General features: G+C 36.7%; 2 protein-coding genes across 16 annotated transcripts; one reads left to right on the top strand and one right to left on the bottom strand.

Annotated features, from left to right (window-relative positions):
- Positions 1-186: 186 nt before the first annotated feature.
- On the top strand, positions 187-12,749 carry fam117ba (family with sequence similarity 117 member Ba). 2 transcript variants are annotated; one of them, XM_079628709.1, is made up of 8 exons: positions 187-664; positions 1,690-1,839; positions 4,319-4,402; positions 4,521-4,631; positions 6,742-6,885; positions 7,965-8,190; positions 8,273-8,393; positions 9,758-12,749. In XM_079628709.1, exons 2-8 carry the CDS (start codon positions 1,819-1,821, stop codon positions 10,044-10,046), a joined length of 996 nt encoding a protein of 331 aa, XP_079484835.1. In that variant the 5' UTR covers positions 187-664; positions 1,690-1,818; the 3' UTR covers positions 10,047-12,749. The 2 variants fall into 2 exon arrangements, with proteins under 2 accessions (XP_079484835.1, XP_079484834.1); XM_079628708.1 differs by lacking the exons at positions 187-664; positions 1,690-1,839 and having other exon boundaries at positions 4,132-4,402; positions 9,758-11,694.
- ical1 (islet cell autoantigen 1-like) lies at positions 12,516-27,555 on the bottom strand. Of its 14 annotated transcripts, none has more exons than XM_079628699.1 (17): positions 27,486-27,555; positions 26,569-26,599; positions 25,971-26,008; positions 25,712-25,883; positions 22,784-22,856; positions 22,370-22,493; positions 20,729-20,927; positions 20,512-20,637; positions 20,322-20,420; positions 19,885-19,970; positions 19,080-19,126; positions 18,927-18,995; positions 16,966-17,184; positions 15,204-15,470; positions 14,978-15,079; positions 14,762-14,888; positions 12,522-13,999 (listed from the first exon to the last, which is right to left on the bottom strand). In XM_079628699.1, exons 3-16 carry the CDS (start codon positions 25,982-25,984, stop codon positions 14,773-14,775), a joined length of 1,713 nt encoding a protein of 570 aa, XP_079484825.1. In that variant the 5' UTR covers positions 25,985-26,008; positions 26,569-26,599; positions 27,486-27,555; the 3' UTR covers positions 12,522-13,999; positions 14,762-14,772. The 14 variants fall into 14 exon arrangements, with proteins under 14 accessions (XP_079484820.1, XP_079484825.1, XP_079484819.1 ...); XM_079628693.1 differs by having other exon boundaries at positions 26,569-26,605; positions 27,486-27,546; XM_079628700.1 differs by lacking the exon at positions 27,486-27,555 and adding an exon at positions 26,994-27,123.
- Between the last annotated feature and the right edge of the window lie 276 nt (positions 27,556-27,831).

Genomic DNA, 27,831 nt, shown 5'->3' with positions numbered 1-27,831 from the left:
CAAGGGTGTAGATGTGTAACACTGATGGGTATTCATTGAAAAAAAAATGTTTTTAATTATAATAAATAAATAAATACATACATACATACATGTGATGTATACATTATACAGGCTACATGGTGTATTGACCTGTTACTTTTGATATTTGCATAGCGTTATAGCGCCCATATCTGGTCGTGGACCAGCACATCAGCAGGATGGAGGAAAAACAGCACCACGCGCCTCAGCAACAGTAACGTCGTCTGGTGTGCGCGCGCACGGGACGGAACCACTGAGGCTGAGGGAGCGCGCACCTCATCGCCAGCTGTCCTCTGAGGGAGACCCTTGCCGCCCCTCCCCAAAAGACATGTCTGCAATCGCAAAAAAATAGTCTTTTATTTTTCAGCTGTTGAGGACCCACTCATACATTCACTCACTTCGATAAAACTGCACAGCTCTAACCCATCGACCACCAGCAGCACAGCAACGCCCATAGCAACGCCTCCTCTGCACATCCTCCTTCTGTTTCTCTGACCCAGCAACACCGGCCGCCCTCCACCAACAACAACCAACCTGTTTTTCAACGACCTTACAAACGTTGGATCCATACATAACCGTTGTGTTTTCTTTTCAACGCAAAGGACCATGAACGCGCTGTGTACCGTCATTCTTTCATCAGTCAAAGGTGCGTAAGAATGAAACACCATGCGCTTTTTTATCAATGCCGTGCATATTATTGTTCTATCATGGATCTTGTTTTTGCATGCAGATCGAGTGAATGCCCGCAATGGTTGTAGATTATGAATAATGTGAGCTGTGTAATCTATATGGCATTGTCATGCGGTTCGTCGTCTTGTTTTCGTTATTCCTGCGCGCGGGGTGCGGTGCTGCAGATTTCACACTGATGATGCGACTGGTCTTCTGTTGCAATCATTCCAGCAATCTGTAAATCTGCAATTATAAAATGCTCATTTCGAATTTTGCGCTTTTAATTCGACCTCTGCTTACAATTATCTGTTTCATTGATGCAGCAGATTTTACGTTATTTTATTCAATGTGTGCTATTGTTATGATTTTTTTTAGTGACGAATCATCATTTATCTAATTTTATTTCATCAATGCATTTAATCTGGCAGAGTGCATTGTATTAACATCACACCTTATCTAGATTGGTTGCCATGGCAAACACCATGGCTGAAAATAGGCTTCAAGGGGGACACTATGTGGGTAAACACAACACTACATTTCAAACAACAACCATTACAATCAATCAGCCTTCTGCTAACTATAGGTTGTGTTTTAAATTCTTACATTAATGCATAAAAATCCATCTTCATGTGCAGAGTGGCAAACCAGGGCATGGTGGATTGAATTTCATAGTGACCTCAGTAATTCTGTGTTTTTGTTTGTTTTTACATGCAATGAACAGACAAAAAAAATATGGTGTAGTAAAGAATAAAAAGAGTGGGGAGAACGTAGAAAATAAAATGGGGGACAGAGGCCACACATGGATTAAGAGATTATGGATAGAGGCCAAGAGATAATGATTATTTTACAGCAAGAGAGGAGGGGACATGCTGGGTCAGCAGTTTCGCGGTGGATGAATCAAAACTAAAAGATAAAAAAAATGCAATCCAACCTTCAAAACTATTGAGCGTCTATGCAGGTCTATCTATAAAATATCCTACTTTTCCTTTCTTTTTACATCAGTCACTCATCATTGCGAAAGCCCTTCGAGCTGAAACATCGAGGGATTCTTTTCCCTGGAACTCACCTGTAAGTTCTGGCCTATCAAGGAACTGGCAGCGGCACGGGAGCTCCGCCCACCACACCCTCTAAATGAGGGACAAGGCCACTCAGGTGAGACATTTATGCTGTTGATATGCTATCCTTACATAACACATGCATGCTATAAATTACCATAGAGAAAATTATGTTTATATTATAACCAAATAAATAACAACGCTCACATTTAACATGTGATAAAAAGGGGTAAATAAACACAAATGTCCAGTTTTAAAGTTACCTAGGCAGCCAATTTACAATTAACAAATAAAATGAATAATTTATAGATAGTGTAATTTAAATATATTATACAGAAATATAATTGTGTAGAATTCACAAAATAGATAATTATAGATTACTAAATTATTATAATTTAGTTTAAAAAAAAAGTACCAGTTAAAGGAATATTTCACTTAAAAAGTCCTTCGGATGAGACGTTAAATCGAGGTCCTGACTCTCTGTGGTCATTAAAAATCCCAGAAAGAGTAGGGGTGTAACCCCAACATCCTGGCCAAAATATGCCCAATGGCCTCTGTCCATCATGGCCTCCTAATCATCCCCATGTTCTGATTGGCTTCATCACTGTCTCCTCTCCACCAGTAAGCTGGTGTGTGGTGGGCGTTCTGGCGCAATATGGCTGCCGTCGCATCATCCAAGTGGATGCTGCACATTGGTGGTACGGTGGTTGAGGAGATTCCCCCCTTCTATGTAAAGCGCTTTGAGGTCTCAGAAAAAGCGCTATATAAATGTAACAAATTATTATTATTATTAAAAATGAAAATTCTATCATTTACTCACCCTAAATTTGTTTCAAGTTGTTTTTCTTTCTTCTGTTGAACACAAAGAAAGATATTTTGAAGAATGTCGGTAACCAGACAGTTGATGAATCCCATTGACTTCCATAGTATTTTTTCCTACTTTGAAAGTCAATGGGGTCCATGAACTGTTTGGTTACCGACATTCTTCAAAATATCTTCTTTTTGTGTTCAGCAGAACAAAGAAATGAATAGAGGTTTGAAACTACTTGAGGGTGAGTAAATGATGACAGAATTTTCATTTTTAAGTGAACTATTCCTTTAAGGCATATACGGTAATATACCAGTTAAAAATTAAATTATGTATATATTTTTACATGTAGTATAATTGGTATAGTTTTCTGCTTGCTCATGTGTTATAGGATGAAAAAAGTTAACTTAGGCCCTGTTTACACCTGGTATTAAGATGCGTTTTGGTCAATCAGATGGTTCAGATCACAAGTGGACAACGCTAAATACAGGTGTAAACGGCCGTCTAAAATGTTTTAAGCTTGTCCACTTGCACTTTCGATCACTTCCAGGGGTAGTCGAAAACGTATTCAACCGGATTGCTTTCGTAGTGTAAACGCTCATGTGGTCGAATGTGTTCGAACAGCCACAAAAGACCACCTCCGCCTACTGACCTACTGCGGAAACATTATGGGAAGCGCGCTTGCCAGAAGGGATTGAAACTTTGTCGGCTGAAGACCTAAGTTTGGTTTGAAGACGAAAAAACACACCAAGCACAATGTTCTCTCATCATTCCTGATTTCCAACACTCACTCGTGGTCTTGCCTCTGTCAGAGCAGAAACGAAAGGTGCTGCTCTCCGTATGTTTTTCCGTCGTCTCCGGTTGCGTTCATACGTAAATTGCGCAAGCTTATTTGGTCCATTAGATTGAAAGATCTGAAAAAAAACATTTACCCGCCAATAGACATTCACTTTGAAGAAATCAAGACAGAAGTGGTTGAAAGTGGACAAAAGAGATGGATTAAAACACCAGGTGTAAATGGATAAACAATATGTTTCCCTCGTCTAGTGACCTGATCGACCAAAACGCATCTTAATACCAGGTGTTAACAATACCCTACAAAAACAAAATAAAAAATAGGGCTGCACAATATATCGAATTTATCAAAATATCGCAAATGTATATATCGCATTATGCAAATCGCAACAACTTGCAATAAATGGGGTCATGAACAAAAGACAAATTTTTTCTTAGCTTTAATAAGTATCAGGATATATTTAATTCATACAGTGAAAACTAAGCAATGTTTTATTTTTATATTTTATGATTCAGTATCTTTTATTAAATAAACCTAATGTAGGATAACCTGAAACCCTGTGGTTTACACTGATGTTAAAATAACACTTCTTATGCTACAGTAAAACGCTGATGTTCACTTTCTTGTCATAAAAAGAATGTGAAACATGTAGGTTATATCATTTTAAATATATTTTAAAGATAATTTAAGTTTATTTTACATACTTTAAGCATTATCGTATCGCATATCGAATATCGCATTATTTAAGGAGTTATCGCATATCGCATTTTTTGAAATATCGCACAGCCCTAAAAAATATACAATGATAGTTTATAATTAAAGGTTCTTGAAGTTATACAAAAGCTTTCTGTGAGGAACAGACTGAATAATCTTTCCCTCCAGTAAGCCGTTTCATGAATGAACCAGTCGATTCTTGAATTGTTCAGTCCAGTTTCTGTTCTTCACTCATTCGCTCTGGATTTTCCTTGTCAGACCCCTAGGGCCTGGGTAGATGAGCGGAGGAGAGGCTCTCATAAGCGATCGGCTTCTTGCGGCAGCACTGACCAGCTGAAAGAGGTGAGACATCTAGAGACATTAGAACATGTGCTGATCTAGTGTGACTTAGCCTTCTCTTTTATTTGTTTTTTTTTCCCTTTACTATGCTATTCATCATCCCCATTTTGACTTCTTTTAGATCGCAAAATTGCGACAACAGCTCCAGCGTAGCAAACGCAGCAGCCGCCATCGCCGGGACAAAGACCGCAAGTCCCCATTTAATGGCAACCATGCTATCATCCAGTCACAGGTGGGCATCATCGCATCCCAGCAGCCACCATTTGTGCTTGTGTGCAAATAACAGGGTGCTGTTGGATGTCAGACCATAACCTGAGCTAGTACACGCTGCAGAATTGAAGTAGGCCAAACATCTGGAGAATTTAAGCGTGCCCCACTTTCCTACATATTTGTCCCATTTTTTAGGCTTCTCTGGCCCCTTGGAGACTGGGGGACAGGATTGTCCCAAAGGACCGTGGCTTGTTTTAGTGTAGATTACAAAGTATTCTCTCACAGCCCACCATCATCAGGACAGCCTTTGGACCTATAAGTCAACACATTGTGTTTCTATGTGTGTGCATTTTTATAACACTTGTTTAATTAATTATACTTGACACCTCAGCAGAATACAGCAACCTAGCATGCAAATGAGCCCCCTGAGTAGAGCACTGGGTTTATTTGTTCACTTGAAGGAATATTCCAGGTTAGGACAAGGTAAGCTCAGTCAACAGCATTTGTGGCTAGAAAATGTTGATTACCACAAGTATAATTTCGAGGTTACAGTGAGGTACTAACAATGTATGTGAATGTAGCGATTTTTGGAGGATATAAAAGGTGCGGTCACATTAACCGTTGCTCGGCCAAATTTTGCGGACGAAATCCAGTTTTAATAGGGATCTGGAAATGGAAATCTTAAAGGAACACTCCACTTTTTTTTAATAGGCTCATTTTCCAACTCCCCTAGAGTTAAACAGTTGAGTTTTACTGTTTTCGAATCCATTCAGCCGATATCCGGGTCTGGCGGTAGCACTTTTAGCATAGGTTAGCATAGATCATTGAATCTGATTAGACCGATAGCATCTCTCTCAAAATAATGACCAAAGAGTTTCAATATTTTTCCTATTTAAATCATGGGTGCAGCAGGCGCAATTATTTTTTTTGAGAGAGATCCTAACGTTTTTAGGCATTACTGTATGTTGTCATGGCAATGATGTTGTACGAAAAGGTTAGAGAGCAATATTTCACACTAAAAATCAGGTTAGCATGCATATTGTTGATGTCTTGAGACCAAACTATTGAAACAGCGAGTATTTTAATGTTTACAGATTGCCTGCCTTCAGTTCCATTGTAGATTTTGGCTTTCTTTTTAAAAAAAGGAAGAGCAAGTGCAAATTGATTTTGTGGTAATGAATGCCACAAATTCCACTGATTGAACTTGTACTGAACCTGGAATATTCCTCTCAACATCTGTAGTGTTTTAAGGACAGGTGTCAATGCATCTCAAAAACCAAGAGGACTCATACTCAGAATACCCAGGATCACAAAACCAGTCACATGTCGCACGGGTATATTTGTGGCAATAGCCAACAATACATTGTATGGGTCAAAATGATCGATTTTTCTTTTATGTCAAAAATCATTAGGATATTAAGTAAAGATCATGTTCCATGAAGATATTTTGTAAATTTCCTACTGTAAATATATATAAAACATTTATTTTTGTGAGTGAATGCAGCACAATCGCGAACATAAATGGACAACTGTTTTTCATAAGTGGACATAAATGGCGATTTTCTCAATATTTAGATGCACCCTCAGATTCCAGATCTTCAAATAGTCATATCTCGGCCAAATATTGGAAAGCTTATTTATTCAGCTTTCAGGTGATGTATAAATCTCAATTTCAACTAATTGGCCCACGTGACTGGTTTTGTAGTCCAGGGTCACAAATGAAAGGAAAGGAAAGGAAAGGAAAGGAAAGGAAAGGAAAGGAAAGGAAAAGTTTGGCTATCCAAAACCATAAACAGAGAAGATCATGAAGAAAAGATTGGGAAAGAGCGCTTGCATCACACCATACTCAAAAGAAGCACCCTCAAGCTGAGCAGTAATGGGCTCTCAATGGTAATGTTCTCTGTAGTCAGTGGTTTGTGTATAATGATGGAGCTTAGTCTGGCAGAATGTTTGATTTTTGGCAGCGGAGAGACTGCAGAGATTGTGTATGTGTGGGCTCACTGTGTGTGGGAGTCGTTCTAACAGGATTACACAGAAGGCTGGTTTCCCCTACAGGGGAATGTTTGTGTACTTGAGACATACTTAGACCCACACACGCATTTCTAAAGAAGTGTTGTACCTTTTTTCATCAGTCTCAGATGCCTAAAACCATCCTGATTCCCATCCCCATCTCGAAGTCCACACCTCCAAGATTTCGGAACAGCATAGAGGGGCTCAACCAGGAGATTGAACGCATCATCATACGGGACACTGTGGAACGAGATGAGATCATAATAGTGAGTGCATCTCAATAATACCGCCAGTATTATGTTGTGCAAGATTGGTTTTGACTTATTTTTTTGTGATATTGCGATATAACTATAAGTGTGATTGTCAAATAGTGCAAACTATGATTTAATTAAATAAACATGTATGCACTACCGGCTTCAGAGTAAAGCGCAGCATTTAAACACGTGTAAATTTGGATACAGTGTTTAAGCATCTCTGAATAGCTTGGCTAATTTACTGTGAATCAAGCTGTTCTGAGACACTGATATCATAAGTGATATACATAAAATAAAAGCTTGACGGGTTGCCGTTTGAAAAATGAAGAAATTAATATGTAAATATTGGTGTTATAATTTTACAGTTAAGAAATTATTTGTATTACTCCATTTTTATTTTACAGTACAATGGTTATTACAATATATTTCTTATTTTGTTTTATATATGTATTTAAAAATAATTATCATAATTATTTTACAGTCATACTGAATAGGTAAAAAACAGTGGGAATGTGCTCTATGGAAATTCAAGTGAAAAGATTGAGGGGTTTTTTTAGAAATAATTGAGTGTAGGATTTACTTTTGAAACAATTTTCTCTCAGAAATGCAGCTAAATTTCACAAACAGTTACAAAGAAACAACAGATTGTTTCAAAAGATGTAACAGATTGAATTAAACGTGAAATTTTGATGTAGAAAGACTGAAATTTGTCAAATGTACTCCAAAAATCTTTACTTTAAAATATTTTGTATTACAGTGAAGCTTTTCCTAAAGAATTTTGCGATTAAAAAAAGTCTTCAGAGTAAAGAAATGTTAAATTTCTCTAGAATGGTTCATTCTTTCCAAATATACAGTAGCTATTCAAGTCATCTGTTGAAAATTCCTGTTTTTTTATTTTTTTATAATATCGCAATACTTAGCAGACAAAAAAAGATTGCAATGTCAATTCTTTCCAATATCGTTCAGCCCTTTTGTGCTATAGGGGCTGTAACGGGCACAATCAATACTAATGATATGTTTTGTGGAATCCAATTAGTAGAAATTGCTTTTGTCCTACACATCCTACTTACTTAAGCAAATGTGTGTTTTAGCCACAGGATGTTCCTGATGGGCACCGCGCGCCCCCTCCCCTCCCCCAGCGCAGCAGCAGCACACGCAGTATTGACACACAGACGCCCTCGAACGGTGGGCTTGGCAGTAACCGTAGCAACAGCAGCAGCCGAGCTGACTCAGTCTCGCCCTCGTACCTCAGCATCCTCAACGACACGGTCGGAAACAGCCCACTCGATGACACGCTCAATGAGAGCAAAGAAAGAGGTGAGGAGCACATGCATCATCATCACACAATAAGCTCAAATCAAACTATTTGATTTCTAAACATTCCTTTTTGCTGTCTTAGACCTGGGACCTTGGTCTCCTCTGCCCAAATATGCTTCATCTCCAAAGCCCAACAACAGCTATATGTTCAAACGTGAGCCTCCGGAGGGCTGCGAGAAAATTAAAGCTTTTGAAGAAAACCAGTGAGTTACTGTTCTGTTCTGACATTTTGTCTGTCTGTTGGTTTAAAATATTGAACAGTCAGTTGAGGATGGTGCTTTATTTTCAGAAAAATACTATGAGCTGTTTTTTTTTTTTTTATGTCTGCAATAACCTAAATTTGTCTGAATACAGAATTTAAAAAATAAAAATGTATTTAAATTAAAATAAATAGTAATTAGAAATATATTTTATAAAATTAGGTAACAGGGTTGCAGATTTTAGCCTAAATTAAACTGTCAATTATTGGAGACTATCCTGTTTGTAATCAAATGTTTGCAGTCATTGATAAAAATGTCCCATAAATTAAAAACAAATATTTGTTTAATCGTGATCCTTTAAATTATGGAAGCCATGTGAAAAAAATATCGTGCTTTGGTAAATCATAATTATAAGTCATAGGTATGACAAAAGGTCAAAATTTACAAAAAAGTATTAATTATGACATAATTTATCTCATTTATGGTTATTTCATAATTTATGTCATAATTATGGTTTACCAAAGCATTATTTGTGTAAAACAGACATGAAACAATTTAATGGAAGTAGTTCTAAAGCCTCAAACTATATTGCTTCCTGTGTTTTACAATTTTATGGAACATTTAATTTTTTATTAGTTGTAATAATGAAAAATAACTCATTGCATGATTTTAAAGGTGCAGTAAGCGATTTCTGAGAAACATTGTTTATATTTGAAATCAACCCAAACAAACACACCCCTCCCTTCATTACTCCACCCCAAAATGCACAAACACATTTTGCCGCCCTGCCATCGACGCCGTGAGATTCGGGGACTCTCTTACGCTCTGACGTAGATTTTAGAATGCGTGATTTTTTAAAAACTTTATTTAAAGGAGCCGCAAAGCAAATAAGAACTGAACATAAATCAGTATCCTATTTTGTGCGAACATACAGTAAAGCTCTTGCCTGATCAAAACCCTTCTTTTTCCAGTGATTTTCCTCAGACCTTTTCCCTTTTGTATTGTCTCTCAGGCATCTCTCTTTCTACAGTCTTTCTCACTCTCTCTCCTCCCTCCTCATAAGACGAAACATCCCCAACTGCTGATTGGCTACAAGTGTGTTGTAGTACTTTCAACAGCGTTTCTCAGAAATCACTTACTGCACCTTTAATTGTTGGATAAAATCAAGAAGTTCCAGGCCATTGAGGTCGGCCCTATGACTTTAAAAAAGTAATGGTACACCAATTTGTATTCTATTCATGCTAAAGTGTCAAGACTTGGTTGTTTTGAAGTATTTTTTTTCATAGTGAGGGGTTTAACTTTTTATCAGTATGAAAGATACATTTCCACAAAACAGCCATGACCTACTTTTGCGTCTTCTGTTCCAGGCCAAGGCCTCTCCAAGATATCCCTCCATATCTCTGCCCAGACAGAAACAAGGTGAACTTCATTCCCAAAAGCGGATCTGCTTTCTGTCTGGTGAGCATCTTAAAGCCTTTGCTACCCACCCAGGAGCTGAACTTCCGTAGCGGGGTGGGATACCGTAGTATCTCGCCCTCCTTGGTGCCTCTGGGTGGGGTTGGGGTTAGGAGCCTGTCCCCCTCCATGGGTTCGGTCCTGTCCCGTGGACGTCAGTCACCATGTCTCCCACGACACCTTGAGGAACCAGAGGGTTAAAACGGAAACGAAGGAACCTCAGCTGATGAACAGAGATGTCATTTCCCACACTCCTGTATTGTCTGATAGAGTCAGAGCTTTGTTGAGATTTTATTTAAGAACATGTTCTGAACAACTTTGAGAGATATCAGTTTGAAACTTGAACAAGAGTTTTTTGTTATTTAAGGGTAATGGTATTATATGTCAAAAGGAGGTTTTCAAAATGGTGTATATAGATGAAGCATTTTTAGCATTGCACTTCTTTTTACTTTCTCAACGATTTATTGCATTTTACCATGAAGCCTTTGAATTTTTTTATGTATAGCTGCATCCTTTAACCTACACAAGAGTCTGGAATCATTTTTTTATGTTTTTGAAAGGTCTCTTATGCTGCATTTATTTGATTAAAAAGACAGTAAAAACAGAAATATTATTACAATTTAAAATAACTATTTCTATTTGAATACATTTTAAAATGTAATTTATTACTGTGATGGCAATGCTGAATTTTCAGCATCATTACTCCAGTTTCAGCGTCACATGATCGTTCTGAAATCATTCTAATAAGCTGATTTACACAAGAAACATTCTTATTATTATCGATGTTGAAAACAGTTCTGCTTAATAATGTTGTGGAAATTGTAATACAGTTTCGGAAAATAGAAACAAAGTCTTTGCCATCACAGGAATAAATAAAGGCTAAAATAATATAGAATACTGTTCAATTGTAATGATATTTCACAATATTGCTGCAAATAAATGCAGCTTTGGTGAGCATAAGAGACGTCTTTCAAAAACATAAAAAAAATATGAATTACTCCCAACGTTTGACCTGTAGTGTAAATGTAGTAAGTGATTTGATTTACTGAGGAAATGTAGGTTTTAGGTCACAGTTTTGCTTGCTTATAGTTTACATGCAGTTTGAATAGTGCTGGAAAAACAACCAGAAATGTTGTAGCAGATTTGAGGAGGACTAAAAAAATGTGCCTGACTCCCACCACCTGTCCATAGGACCCCGTTTGCTTACAGTCCTTTTTCTATCATCGTCTGACCCAACATTCGTCTCGGCCCCTTAAATGTATAGAGCCCTTCCCCATATACGTAAACCTGTATGTGCTTAATGTGATTAGCTGGTGAGAGGAAGTTTTGTTGGTACATGAACAGCCTGAACACGAGGAGACATCGATCAAATGTACAGGACAGTATTATGATTATGAGTTCTGTTGTTAAATTGAAACATTAGTTCAACTGAAAGCTGCCATTACTGTAATGTCAATACAGTGAAGGAAAATGGATTGCATTGGATATGAAAGACTTGGTTTGGTCATGAAACAGCAAGAGAAAAGAGATGCAAACAATTTAAAAGAAAGGCATGGCTTTAGCTAATAGTGATCTGAAAATGTACTGATTTGAACTGTAGCAACTTTATACTGTGAAATATTCCATTATTCATACAGTAAAGCTTCCTTTCTTCCAAAAAAAAAGTTGATGAAAGACTACAGGCAATCCTGAACAAAATGTAATGTATGTAATTGCCTTAATGCTGAATTGAAATAGGGAAGTGTGTAAATTAGACAGTTGCCTGTTATTCCATTTGTTTTAGTAATTACCAGATTCTTTTCTTCTGTGAATAAACTTCAAGATCGTTGTAACTCTGGTTTGTATACACTAACGTTTGGCCCTCTATTGTATTTTTAAAAAACTGCATGCATTTTGCGGAACAACACTGTTTTGGTTGTGCGTGACCCTGCAGATGAAGCTATCCTTCTGCTCATAAAACATTCGCTACACGATATCCAGTTTATTTGGACAGGATCCCAAGCCGACTAGCTGAAGACTGTGGCCATATGCTACTTCCTTTAAAAAATAAATCCAGCACAGCTACAACCACAATGAAATGACCCTTCACAATAGATATAGCCTAATGTTACAAGATAATAAAATATCTTACTCACCTGTTGAATAATAAAAACGCCATCTCTGCATCGCTTTTACAACATTTCAAACCCCTCAGTTATTGCTATCTTTGGAGCCAATATTGATTGTTGTTTTCATATAGAAAAATGTTCTGCATTTTATTTAATCCCCGAAGGTGATTCGCGTGATCTAGCATGATTTAGCGTGCTCCATTTCAACCTTACTTGCTCGTTGTGACAAGACAACTAACCAATAACTTACTCCCACTCAAAACAAGCATCAAAGTAGCCCGAGCAACTTTTCTCTACTTACAGATATCGAGACCTGCACGGGCAAGTGTGCGATTTCCCGCGAAAACCATCCCGATATGTTTAAAATATAAACACGTAAAAGGCTTAGCATAGTAAATCAGGCTAAGTCAAAAAAACATCTCGGTTACTAATGTAACCCTCATTCCTGAAGGAGGGAACAGGACCGGAGACGTCACGTCGACCGTCGTCACGTCAACATTACGTCGAACGTGAGCGACTGAAAGGGAACATGTTTTGAAAGAAGCATGATGACTCATTCTTTAATTTTCGTCAATTTTGAACAAAAAAGTTTTTTTTTTATTGTAGGCTACATTTAACACACACAAAAATGATTTTTGGCAAAATGCAAGAGAGAAAAAATCAAACAATTCTACTCAAATGTATTTGCTCTCAGCAAGATCTCCCAGTCCAGTTTCCATCAATGAAATTGTACAAGTACATTATTTTTAACTGAAACAAAAGGCAAAGTTGCATAAAATAAACAGATGAAAGCAGCTGTGATTGGTGTACATTCTTTTTCTTTCAAAGTAAACATGTCTCAACATATAGTTCCAAACACAATTTCTCATATACAGAAAGTGACACTTCAAAATAATAAACTGCACTCAAAACAAAAACATGTGCTCCAGTACATATGGAGTGGTATTCTGTGAGAAATGTTCAGATTCTCCACCTACACAAACTATTCAGATCAACAAACAAGTCTATACTTAAAACATACAACATACTTTCCAGAACTACCCGAGATTGCACTCGGAGACAGTTTGGTGCAAGCATTCACTTGATTTCTTTAAAGCAAATAAAACAGACTGGTAATAGTTTCAGATAATCTCACTTCTGATGAGTCCAAATATGATAATCTGGGATAAAATGAAATGTGTATGTTTTCTAGAGTAGGATAGTTACATAATTCTGTGCTAAAGGTGAAATATAAACTAAAACTACATAAAAAAAAAAACACACACACACATTCCAGTGTTTTGCATCTCTGTGAATGTGAAGAACATTTGGGAGAAGTTATTTCTCTGAGTGTTTCAGTATTTGTCACTGAAAACAAGAATGCATCACCTATTATTAGCTCCACTGAAATGTGACCTTGTCATTCTTCCCGAACTAATGGCACAGGCACAGCACACCACTTGCATATGTAGTTTACAGTAACACTTTAGTTTATTGTTTTAATAAATAATTTAATTTATTTTATAATTTAGGGTTAAACTAATCCAGTGAATGTGACATCAAAAAATATTTTTATGCGTAACTTCACAGACATTGGGTATCTGTCTGGATTAAAAATACAGTCTTTAATAGATGTTATAAATCTGTAACCCTGTTTCTGGACATTAAAAACTCCTCTAAGTACAAAGCAAACAGATATTTAGTATACACACACTTATTTAGTTTTTTTGGTCCTATGCAAACCAGCCCTCCACATAAGAGATGGGCAAATCCTGACCTTCTTGTCCCTTTAAACATGTGCACTTCATATAGTAACAACATTTTAGTGATATAGCAATGAAGTCTTCATTTTACCCTTCGGTGTCCTAATGTACATACAGTAAATTCACACACACACACACAATGAAAGAAAGGAGAAAAGAGACATTCCCATAACTCGGAAATCTTCCAGTGTGGAATAAGGATTCAGATTTCTTGACGCTTCCTTGGCTCAGGTTGAATCGTTTCAGGAGAGGTAGTGTTCCAGCTCCAAATAAAGACTTGGGATATGCTCTTCTTTCCATCATTCTAAGGGACAAAGAATGTTTGGGATGAGATTCAGCTCCACACCATCCTTCACTAAGAGAGGTAAGAGACAGCATTCTGTTGACTATAAGTAGCGTTGCACCAACATGTCTACTAACTCTCATTAGTGTTAGTGTAGTATTAGACTGGTAGGGTTAGAATAAGTTGACATAGAATGTCTGTTGGGTGACCATCACAATAAAGAGTTAGCAGATATTAAGCAGACAGTCTACTAATACTCTAATGAGAGTTAGTTGACATGTAGTTGCAAAGTTAAAAATATATACATTACTTCTTTCTTAATGGTTGCACTGCATGACATTTTTAGTCTTAAACTTTTTTGAAAATTTGAGTTTTTCATTTGTTTTCAAACCCAATGTTATTTTAGTACTATTCATATACTATTATAGTACTTAAAAATAAGTTAATTCAAAATATTTATAAGTTTTAGTAATTTTGTTATGTTCTTTTGTCGTTTTTATTTTTTTATTTCTATTTAGCTTTATTTTATTTCAGTAATAGTTTTATTAATTTTAGTTCTTAAATGTATTTATTTTAGTAAGTTGCCAAGGCAACATTTTTTTTCTTTTCTATAATGTACTTTGTTTTTCATCTAACAATTATATCATATTTCATATGTTTTTGAATTAACAAAAACGTTATCATCTAGTTTGAGATAACTACACCAAAACTAACATGAATAGAGAGAGAACATTTCTATAAACCTGGAACCTGTTTGTCAATGATAAATATATACACACTCACACCAACACTACTCAGGCACTGAGAAACTCCTGATCACTGCGTCCAATAGCGTCTGGGTTGGACAGAGGATCAAGATCTGCAAAGAGGTTAAACCAGGCAGACATGTCCCTGGAGCTTCCTTTGGGTGCTAAAAGACACAGAGAGATTAATCACTATAGAAACAGTAAAGATTGTCAGTGTCCATCTATAGTTCTTGACATGTCATAAAACTCTCACCACTGGCAGAAGAGTTTGGAGTGTTCTGTGTAGGCTGAGATTGTCCTCCACCAGAAGGTGGTTGGAGGGGTGGGGCTTGAAACATGGGTGGAGTCGCCCATCCTAAATAACAGAAAGAGAATGAATATGAGTGATCAGCATGACATCACTGCATACTAGTAGCACAAAAATAATGTGCTGTTCATTCCTCCAGCCACTAGAGGGCAAACTAAACGATTTGTCAAACCTGTGGTGCTGAGGCTATGGTCCAGGAGATGTGATGGCAGGAAGCCAGCGTGTGTGTTTACAGTTTCTGCTTGCAGTGTGGCGGCAGCAACGGGAGCAGGAGGGGCCTCAAAACTGCCGAAAGCATCCTGCCACGCTTTACTGAACTCACTAGCGCCACCTGCAGCCCCAGGACTCAGCAGATCCTGCAGGAATGCCAGTTCACCTCGTTCTCCCTCCTCTTCTTTCCCTTCGACAGACTGGAAAGCCTCAGACAGAAGATCCCTGCCTATAACAATAAAAAGAAGATAATGAGGCTTTTAAAAATGCAAAAACAGAATTGCTTTCTCAGCACTTTTGTCTTGTTTTCCAGCACAAATATCTCAACATTCTTAACCCTATAAAGCCTACTGTATCGTTTCTGATAGACACAATAGGGCTTCTAAATTATCAACATGATCAAAACTTTGCTAAAATGCCTGATGTACACAATCTACTATGCCTTCTGTTGTCTTATTGTTTAGTTTAGTTTATCCTTTATTGTCTTTCTTAGGAGAAATGTGTCAATCTTTTTGGTGTGAAATCTTTACTTATTTTTATAAAGTAAATGTAAGAATGATTTTTATATTGTTTGTAGTATTTCAAGATGAACTCTAAATAGATTAACTAGTTGCTTCTAGACTAACTAGAAGCAACTTAGGTTTACATGATTACACACATATATTTAAAAAAAAAAATCATTTTTTCAAGAGTCACTGAATGATGAATGATATTTATATGTATTTTATACAAGTAGTCTGCTATACTGTAATAAAGATCTAAATAAGATACTGTTATCTTATTGATTTACATTACAAGCTCTCAGAATTTCATCCATATAAATATTAGCAACTGCACCAAATTGCTAATTTTTTGGTTTGGGCCTCTGAATTAAACTTTTTTTTTCTTATTGCATATGAGCTCCACATTATCTTACATCAAACTATATGACTCATAAAGGCCTGGTGTATCAAATATGGTAGGTAACAAAAAAACATCTATGCAAACTATTATTAAATATATTATATTATGTATAAAGGTTCAATAAACTGCTCCATTTCAAAAATAGATTTTTCTGATTATTATTTCAAATGTCAGGCTTACAGGGTTAAATCAAGAAACGTTTACTTGAGGACATAATATATTCTTCTTTTCTGAAAAAAATGTATCAATAAATAAATAAATACACTGTATACAAGTAAATGTATCTTGGTTTTAGAATGCTTAGAGATTTGTACTGGAAGACAAGACAAAAATACTGAGGAAAAAAAAAATTGCAGCAAAAAAGATAAGAAGCTTAAGGAAAGCTTCAAGAAACATGGTAACAATTTAACCATAACAGCATAAATAGTAACAGAAATATTAGTTCATCAGCAACAAAAAGCAAAAGTAAATCTAAGTTAAATATGAAAAAGCAATCCTAGAATCCTCTTGAGTGCATTGAAATCACACAGACCACGAAAAGAATGGAAAAAATGAAGCGCCTTGAAGAAAGTACAGTTTTTAAAAATGCTTTTACAAGAAAAGAAAGAGCACTGTTCTGTTAATGGAGACAGGGTCAGAAACCCCAGAAGAGTGTTTACCGGTCAGAAGAGAATCTGAAAGAGCGATAAGCATGAAAAGTTTATGAATATTTCTTATAGATCAGGGTGGTAAAGCACTTTCGAAGGAGGTTGATTTTAGAGTTAGAACAGGCCATAAGGGAGTCCTTGGCATTGAAGAGATGCCCAGTCAGGCATTTATACCTATTTCAGGTCGTAAGCTGCTGTGTAACACATCTTGCTTTTCCTCATATGAGGTGCCTATGTCCAGGTGCCACTGAATAGCAGGTGACATAGATGGGTGTAGGGTCGGGGTCAAGGTTGGAGTAAGAGAAGGGACTGAGCCAGGCTCAGGGGTCATTAACAGAAGGTCGTCATCTGTGCTAGATCCACCAATGGGGCCTAACTGTTCATTCAAGGCCGCTGTACAGGGGGCGGAGGTGAACATGAGAGATACAAACAGACATACTGTAAATAAAAGCTGCTAAACACACTAGAAGTTGCACCGACTAGACACAAAGTTGATTAGTTCTACCACTATTTGATGCTTTAAGTCTGTGCCAACTAGTCATGGATCATATGACAGTTGCTGCTTCTTCATTGTGACAGTTAGGGCTGGGTGGTCTGACAATAATAACAATATAAAATGCCAACCAACTGAAATATACAGTATATTACGGTATGTAAATGTATCCACACAGGTTTCAATGGGAAGTACTGCCAGTACTACTGTATTGTTAGGGCAATAAAGAAAATAAGGGAGGAATGTGCTTAATATACCGGTATATATATATGAAGCTATCACTTGAACAGTGTGTTTTTGGTGTATGACAATACAAATAGTAGCAGGCATGGGTGATAAACCGATATGAGTGATTAACTGGCAAAAGTTAATCTGGCAGATATGAGTGATTAACTGGATAAACTGGCAAAAATGTGACAACTGGTAGAAATGTTGTATTATTGTCTCTGTCAAGGTTACACTCACAAGACGTTGTAGTGTTGCATTGTCATGCTTTTTAAGTCTTGATATTTTTTTAAGTGATTTTAAACCATTCAAGATCAATAAAATGCAAAAGAATATTCAATATGATATAAGCAAGCTGTTCTGCCACTCGTTTTACTATGCATACACACAAAAAGCCTCCTGTCACAGAGTTGTCTAAAGTGAATGCAAACCGTTAGGAAAGAAATCAGATGTGGGTCAGTAGATTTGATCTGTGCATTAGGTTTTAAAGTGACAGCAGCCCAATATACCATTATAAAAATAAAAATCACTCACTGTGCTTAACTGAACAACTTTTATAGCTTTAATAAGAATCATTGTATATTTAATTAACAGTGTAGACTGGGCAGTGTTTTATTTGACATTTGATTAAATTTTTGTACTTCTGTAACTTCTGAAAAACAAAAAAGCACTGTTTATTTCATTTGTTTCATCTTTGTTCTATTGTTTTTATTTGTTTTATTGCTTGCAATTAGTTTCTTTGTTCTTATTTTAATACTGACTATTTGTTTTCTGTAAGCTTCCATAACTTTTTACTTATATTAGTTAGGCTAGTATTGTATAATTGTGAAATTTTAATGTTATCTAAAATTAGCAGAGTAACAACATTATTTCCAACACTATATTGTTGATCATATCGCCCATGCCTAGCAAGCAGTATGAATTGGATAATGAAGATATGGAAGCGTTCGTTTCTCACACACATCAGCTTCACAGGACACGTATGCTCCTGTACAGAAGTATGATGAAAAAAGTGACTAGTTACATCCACAAGAATAATTAGATATAAATCAGAATATCACCATATGCATTAAGCAGATTAAAACAGTATTCTGGTAGCTAGAAATTGCATATTGGCATATGCCAATATTATTCAGAATCTGCCATAACTGAACATTCATTCATATCTGCGCATGTCCAAACAACAACTCTGGGTGATATTAGATACAGACTGTTTCCAATGCATTATATTCTTGCGTGCTACTGTAAGGACTTGAATAAGAAATAATAAGTAAATTAAATTACTGTCCAAAATGACTAAAACAGCACTTGCCATTTAGTATGATAATTGACTACTCTTCTGGATGACTAGTCATTTCTTAACAATGAGTTATCGTGCAAAGCCTAGTCCGCAAACATACACACACACACAACTTACCAGAGTCCAGACTGGCACACAAAGAACTGTCAGACCCTCTACTCTGTCCATCTACTGCACGAGTAGAAACTGGTAAAGATAAAAAGAAAGAGCATCTAAGAAGCATGAGCCTTTGAGTGTTTTCCCAGAATGTGTTTTAAAAGCTGAACATACCAGTTTCGGATGATTCACCCAGCAGTTCATCTTCAAGTGAAACAAGACTGAAACATAAACATACAAACACCTAATTAAATTGATAGACACACTGATGGCATGACTGAATGGATGCATAATTTCTAAGATGGGAAGAGACGATTCACATTACTATGACATGCACAGTATCAGATAAGAATTACAAAACATTGACAAATAAAAGTGAGTCACAGTGATATCTCTAGGAAGCGGTGTTGGTCTAAAAACAGTTGTAACAAAATCCTACTACAACATATCTAACACAGATGGCACGTCATCTGCTACTGCCAAAACAGGAAATGACAGTGGAACTTTGAGCAGGGTTGCCTCTTCACGAAGGCAGCAGGGGTTTCTAATAGAACTACAATGTCCCACTCACAGATCAGTAACCAGAGCCTTTAAAGAGGCCTCTCGCCTGCAGAGACCCAATCTGAGGGAACGGAGGGTTGCAGGGAATGAGGAAAGAGAGTGAATGAGAGATCTGACAATGAGAGCCAAGCGAGGTGCCGTCAAGGGGAAGACATGTTTTGTGGATGAAAAAGAAAACTGGGACTGCTATCCATGAAGCGCATTAACAGACCGGTTTCTAAGGCTGCACGATGTATTAAAACCATTTAAAAACCAGAATACTCGATTAATTGTCAAAATAATCAACCGATTACTCAATTACCAAAATAATCGTTAGTGACAGCCCCAATAAAGAACTAGCTGTAAATCAGCAAAATGGTTGGTTAATGACCAAAAACACATTAAAATGGAACATGCCCATGTCTAACTGAGTTCTCACTTGTCTGAATATGTCTTCTGGTCCTCGTCTTTGCTGTCCTCTGCTGGATGTGCAGAGGCAATCTGGTCCAGTGGGTCCCTCAGTTCCTGTGATGAGACATAGTCAAATGAGGGCTTAAATAGAATGAGGCATTTATATAGCGCTTTCATATGTACTACTGTACACCCAAAGCGCTTTACAATCATATCAGGGGGTCTCTCCTCAACCACCACCAGTGTGCAGCATCCACTTGGATGATGCGACGGCAACCACAGTACAACGGCGCCAGAGCGCTCAACACACACCAGCTATAGGTGGCGAGGAGAGAGAGTGATAGAGCCAATTCAATGGATGGGGATTATTAGGAGGTCATTATTGGAAAGGGCCAATGGGTGGAATGTGGCCAGGACATCACATCATAACGGTTTATTTTCTGACATTTGTGCATGGACACCCACTTTGAGGGTAGTGAACTGGTAGGGTACATATCCTTTGAAGGCCTCATGGATGCCAGACATCACATGTGCAGTCTTCTCCCAGTAGTGTAGAAGTGTTGTCTAAGGAAAAACAATTCAAGACAAATACATTTACAATAGAAAAGTGAAACAGGTTTAACTAGAAAAATGGGTTGAAGGAAATAAGTATTACCTGGTAAGTGCATAATGAATGTGAAAGCATGTTGCAACGACTGGCTCCCAGCATGTCCACTTTCTGACAAACATCATTCTTCAGCTTCTCGAAATGCACTTTTGTACCTCTTACCTGGGCCTGAACCTGTTCACAAACACACACAGATAGCAGAAGATAGCCTCCAAATTCAGTTTATAGATGCAATCTATCCCACACTCGCTTTGCGTGGTCTGACCTTGCGGAATTTCTCCAGTTGTTTGTAAGTATCTGGGTCTAGTTCCTGTGAGACGTCCTTCATCCAGAGCAGAGCTCCGCGATACTCGGTCCGGGCTTTCTCCATCCGGCTTACTGTCAGCAGGGAGTCGGCGATGGCTCTCCTCCGGAATGTCTCAACTTCCTGTTCAAATCGATGGAGAGGGGTACACAGAGCCAACCTGGGCATGACAGAGGACAAGAGGACAGGGAAATGGCTTAATCAATGATTACAGATGAGTGTTAAGTCAATGTGGCATGCAAGGATAGAGAAAAGTTACATCCAAGATTGTGGGTTTACTAATTTGTGTCTTTATGTCTTTAGTTTGTAGAAAATAGAAATGTTCTTCCCAGGGCTGCCAAAATAACTTAATTAAATAATGAATTAAAAATTAAACTGAAATGTATCACTAGTTTCTATGTTGGGATTATTGTCCAATTTAATAAATTAATATATTCAAAATTCACAGATTTGTATTAATTAAACTCACATTCTTATACTCACCAATGTTGTTTTGTTTTTTATAAAAATACAGTAAAACATTAAATTAGAATTCAAAATTGTAATAATATTTCACAAGATCAATACCATTTACTATTTTATTAATATATAAGCTGAATTTTAGCAGACATTACTTCAGCCTTCAGTGTCACATGATCCTTCAGAAATCATTCTAATATGCTGATTTGGTGCTCAATACAGATTTCCTATTATTATTATCAATGTTGAAAACAGTTTAGCAGCTTAAAATTTTGTGGAGACAAAATTCCAGAATTATTTGATGAATAGAGAGGTTTCAAGAACAGCATGTATTTGAAATAGAATTCTTTAAACAAAGAACTATATACATTTATTACATGGCTTGGTTGAATTCTAATGTAGTATGCGTTCTGTCATTTTCTTGATAACCGAGACCGCTGCTAAGGATAACACACCGTTGCCATGAAAAACAGAGCGTTGCCATGGACACAGCGTTCTTTAGCGGAAGCAATACAATCGTTTTAAAAAATCAATAAACTTCTTTTTTAAATCAATATTTTGTGTCAAATTATTTATTTATTTGGTAGGTAGCCATATAATAATATGGTTAGGGTTAATGTAGAGCGAGGCGGTTGTTATAGCGAATACAACCCCTTCAGGCTGATTCAAGACCCCGTATTGACTATAACAACCACCTTGCTCTACATTATCCCTTACGTATATAATAAACATTTTTGTGGGGGAAAGAAATACTTTTATTCAGCAAGGATGCATTAAATTGATCAACATAATTCTACAAATAGCTGTGCCGACGCTTTGTTATTATATATTATGCTCAATGTTATTCGTTGACTTATTTGTGTTCAGTCATATCATATTTCAAACAGCTAAATTAATGAAGAGAAACTCCGTATTTTCAATATCAAATAGGTACATTGCCTGATCGATTGCCTAATAAGGCTGGTTTCAAATTTCCGTTTGATAAGTTGTTGGATGGCTAGTTCATTAGTCAACCATCATGGCCCTTTCCCTATCTACTGTATTAAAATCATGATGTATGAACATAATAACTACCAAAATATCATGAAATAGAGCCCAATTCATTATTTTAAGCCCTAATTATTTGTTCATATTTGAGCCTACCTTTGCTTGGCGGAACAGCAAAGGGCTTTACTGGTGGCGTCCATCATATTGCCTGCTTTTGTTTTATCATGCTCTGCCTGGAAGCGCAGGAACAATCCAAGCTCATTCTCCTCTTGAGAGAGATCTGAAGAGAGGAGGTCACAGAGGGCAAAAACAGGGTTATTAAAACAATAACTAACAGTATTAGTAACAATATATGGCTTGATTGGACATGTTGAATGCTATCAATTATTAGAACCACAAAAATGCATTCATAGAGTTTAGCTTATAATTGCCTTTTGACTCAACAGTAACAGTACACATGAATACTGAGAAAATGTATGCCACAGCATGTAATGGCTTTCAAAACAAGCTGAACAAGACTCTTAGTGTCTGTGCACACAAAGAGGGTGGAAGATCATGTTCCTCACTCACGTGTGATTCTTTGCTGGTATTTCTCGATCACTTTCAGGAGTTCGGTGCAAGTGTTCTGGACTGAACGGAAAAACTGAAGGAAACAGACACACATTATCATTAACGAATGCATTTTAAAAGTTTTTATTTTAGTTTTTTATTACAAATTTTGAGTTTGTTGCTGCACACCATAAAATCGCTGAGCCTTTCATTCTCTTCAGTATTTATATACGCAGACAGAACATTTGGTCACCCACAATAGCGTCTCAAAAAACCCAGACAACACATTAGAAGACAAAAAAATTGCCTTTCCAGTCTCGCTGTCATGGCAACAAAGGATGTTATGTCCCTGACAGTCTGAGTGAGCAGGAAAATGTGTATACTTGTGCTCTACCTGAAAGAAGAAATCCACAGAAATTACACAAATGACTCATTATGGTTGAGCTGCCTTTGTTCGAGCGAGGGTTTCAAGAGCTTTGAGGAGTCAAACACAGAAATAGGACTCATTTCCAACATTTAATAGAGGGATGAATATATTGGACTGTAGAAAATATCAGTTGAAAGTAACCACAACTAAAGTTCTAATCAAGCACGCTACTGCTCATACGTTTGTGGTCAATAAGATTTTTTTAAAAGAAATAATACTTTTATTCAGCAAAGATGCATTAAATTGATCAAAAGTTACAGCAAAGATATTTTACAAAACGATTTCCATTTCAAACAAATTAAATGAAATCAAAGAATGAAATGCTCTTCTTTCGAGCATTCTACTCATCAAATCATCCTCAATTTTTTCTATTTCAGTTTTCACAAAAATATTACTTGAGCACCAAATCAGCATATTAGAATGATTTCTGAAGAAGGATCATGTGACACTGAAGACTGGAGTAATGATGCTTAAACATTTTGCTTTGCCATTAGTGGAATGAATTAGATTTTAAATATATTACAATTATTGCACATTATATTTTTTATATTTATAATTTTTTATGTATTGTTTTATTAAATAAATGCAGCCTTGGTGAGTATATAAGTAAAGTCTTTCAAAAACATTTACCGACCCCAAACTTTTAAAAGGTAGTGTAGGTGGTACTTCAGCATAAGTTGATATCATTCAGAGTAAACCCCATAATTTATTATTTTCCATGAAAGTGACCAAAATTATTGTTCCATTATTGGGGTCATCTTTGTTTTAGCGCAATATTTTCATGTGCATCACATTAAATACGGCATCTGCCCAGACTAAGGTAGACCCCTGCAGATGAGGTCTGTGTTCTGGTTACTGTTTAACTCTTGAGCTCAGGTCTGACAAACAGAACACCCTCAGGAATCACGGTTGTACAACAGGCTCTCCTAAACAAACACTGCTATTGAAGCTTCCTATGTAAAATCCTGCCATTTTGCACCATAAGGATGATGCATTGTTTTAAAGTTAAGAGGAAATAGAGCTTTGTGAGTAAACAGGATAAAAGACAATTATTTTGGACATAATGGCAGCTGTGGTTTAAAGTAGAAAGAACATGGATACACCTGTTCATTAAGCAAGCAGCCGGGGGGCTTATGGTGGCCTCTCTGCTGCTCTCTCGCACACTGGCACAGCCACAAAACCATCTAATGACCAGTAAACCAGGATATGCTTAAGAGTAACAGCCCGAGGCAGGGCAAGATAAGACAAGCACACATAAACAAACACACGCACACACTTCCTTAAACTGTGAGTGGTCTACGGATTTGTATTAGGTCTTGATTAAAAGTAATCAGAGATCTAAAAGCTAACTATTAGTCAGAAGTGTTGGGGAAAGTTACTTTTAAAAGTAATGCATTACAATATGCTCCCTGTTTGTTTTATCGGTTATTTCACAATATTCTATTCTAGGTCCATATAGTTAAAGAATGAAACACTACAGTAAGATTTCTCAGAGAAAAAAATCACTTTCTCTGATACAATTAAGTAAATAAATGGGAATCATTCTGGGTTTAATTGCCCCTCATGAACAATTGCAGTGTTTTACAACTACCGGTATAGGACAGGAATAGCTAAATAAACTTATCGTTGCATCTAAACTAACAACATGTTTATTAGATCCAATACCCACTAAACTACTGAAAGAGTTGTTACCTGTAGCAGAAGAGTCTCTTCTCAATATTATTAACTTGTCTTTATGTCTAGGTCATGTCCCAAAACTGTTCAATATGGCAGTTATTAAGCCTCCCATTAAGAAACCACAATTAGATCTAAATGCATTAGGAAATTACAGACCTATTTCAAATCTTCCATTTATGTCTGCTCAGTTGTGCTCCTTCTTGCAAAAAAAAAATATTTATATGAAAAATTTCAGTCTGGATTCAGGCCCCACCATAGCACACACTTTACAAATGACTGACTTTGACTAGCTTCTGACCAAGGCTGTATCTCAGTACTAGTTTAACTTGATCGTAGTGCTGCGTTCGACACTATAGATCATAAAATACTCTTAGATCGACAAAAAATTACACTGGCCTCAGGGACAGGCATTAAGGTGGGTTAGATCGTACCTATCAGACCGCTACCATTTTGTCTATTTAAACAGGGGAAAATATAAGATAACGTCAGTAAATTATGGAGTGCAGCAAGGATCTGTGTTAGACCCTCTGCTATTTTCAATATATATGCTGCCACTTGGTAATATTATAAGAAAACATGGAACTAGTTTCCACTGCTCTTCCCTGTCATCATGTGACAGTACTCAATTAACCTCCCTCCATCTCATTCAGCCATTCCTATGCCTTTGTGAGACTCACACACAAACACACAATGACAAAAATAATTTGCTTTCAAATGTTAAAATCAAGCATGAGTCATACAGTCATTGAAAGAAAAACCCAGCCCAGTGACGCTACAGTTTCACTTATTGCTGACCGAGTCAGTTAGTGAGGTAATTTTTACTACATTTAAAAAGGTGCTCATACCTCTAATTTGGCATCGAGATCCGCGTCAGATGCCACCACATGCTCGTCTTCCTTCTTCCCGGTGGCCTTGATCAGAACCTGCTTGGTCTTCCAGAACTTCTTCTGCATTCGGGCCATGACCGAGCTGTCCTCCCCCAGAACTGCTCTGCCACTGAACATATCACTGGAGAACCTGAAAGAACATGCAGACGTATGTTTTTAAATATAGAATCTAAGAAGAGGAGTGGTAACATTCATTGGATGAAATTAATATACAAACCCATAGCTGTCCATCTTCTTAATGAGCGTGGCTTAGATCTGCAAATGGGATAAAAACACTGTATCATCCTGCTTTGAGTCAAACGACCTGAACTACTGTTTAGAAGTTTGGGGTCGGTACGATTTTTTTAAAGAAATTCATGTGTTTATTTAGCAAGAACACATTAAACTGATTTACCGAAGAGTCAGAAAAGACATTTATAATAGTACAAATTAGTTATGCTCTTTTTTTTTTCAAAGAATCTTGAAAAAACGTATGACAATTTCCACAAAACTATTAAGCACCACGACTGTTTACAACATGGATGATAATAAGAAATGTTTCTTGAGCATCAAATCAGCATAATAGAATGATTTCAGAAGGATCATGTGATACTGAAGAGTGGAGTAATGATGCTGATAATTCATCTTGGATCACAGAAATAAATTATTAAAATAGAAAACAGCTATTTTAAACTGTAAAAAATATCACTGGTTTTACTGTATTTTTTGAGCAAATAAATGCAGGTTTGGTGAGCATAAGAGACAAAAACATTTTAAAAATCCTACCAGACCCAAACATTTAAATGATGTATGCAAATGCAGTATGTAGTACTTACTTTTCAGAAATCAGCGGTGGCATTCAGCAGACTGACAGTGAAATGAATGGGAGAAAATCAATGTCAAATATTAAACAATTAAAATAACAAATTATTAAGTTGTTTCAATGTTATAAATTAAGACTGGACAATTTGAATGAATAATGAATAAATCTGAGCTTTGAGGAAATTCGAAAATTTGCCTTTTGCAAACAGCTGTCTTTGCTCTTTCAAGGTAACAGCTGTTAGCTATCACAATGACTGCCAATGTCTCTCACGGTCATAATTTCTCAAATTCAATAACACATAAAACTTCCAAATAAAAGCAAAAGCAACCGTTTAATGCAAGTCAAAAGAAACTATAATAAGAACCAAACGTCCTGACATTCATTTAACATGACTAGTTTAAGCAATATCAATGTTTGTTTTGATAATTTTGTACATACATACAACACAAGCAGGATCTCTCCCAAAACAATACGTAGTTATGTGAAATGTAGAGTTTGTGAGCTGACGCTGTTCTGATCGCACCTTCCTCCCCATCCAACTCCTCATCATGAAGGGTCTGGTTACAGTGTTGTTGCAAGCCGCCTGCTCGCTTTTATCACATTTGCTTACTTTTCACGTCTTTTGTTGTACACAACTGCTACTTTGTTTTAATACGTCTATTTAACCATGTGTTCACAGCGTATACAGGATTCTTTGCGAAGATAAACGAATAAATATTGTAAAAAGGCAGAGTTACCGGATCCCAAACAAGATAAGGAGTCATCGAGCTCGCGCTGCGTTTATACCCTATTAACTTTAGCACAAATGTGACATGGCGACTTCAGTTCCAAACTGACACTGTACGGGTCGTGATATTTTACAGTTTGCATTCGTCATAAATTAGTGTATATAATTTAAGGAATTGTTATTAGGGCATCGCATTTCCTTACCCGCTGACGTTGCCGTGAGCAGCGATGGGAACGTTCACGCACGTCATTCCAGTGAGCTGAGAGAGACAGCGAGAGCGCATGCGCAGAAACAAGCTAATAGTTCTCAATGGATTGAAGAAAAGATTTATATATTTGTATTATATATATATATATATATATATATATATATATATATATATATATATATATATATATATAATGTATTTTATTATAAAATATAAATTCATTATATATATAATGAATATATTTTGAGTTAAATCATATGTAAAGTAAAATGTAATGTACATAGCAGGCCTACAATACAATATACAGTAGGCTATCAGAAATCATGTTGTGATTATAGGCG

This window comes from Phoxinus phoxinus (assembly GCF_949152265.1).
Source record: "Phoxinus phoxinus genome assembly, chromosome: 11".
Classification (NCBI taxonomy): domain Eukaryota; kingdom Metazoa; phylum Chordata; class Actinopteri; order Cypriniformes; family Leuciscidae; genus Phoxinus; species Phoxinus phoxinus.
The sequence above is the reverse complement of the archived record's forward strand: the minus strand, read 5'-3'. Positions and strand labels throughout refer to the sequence as shown.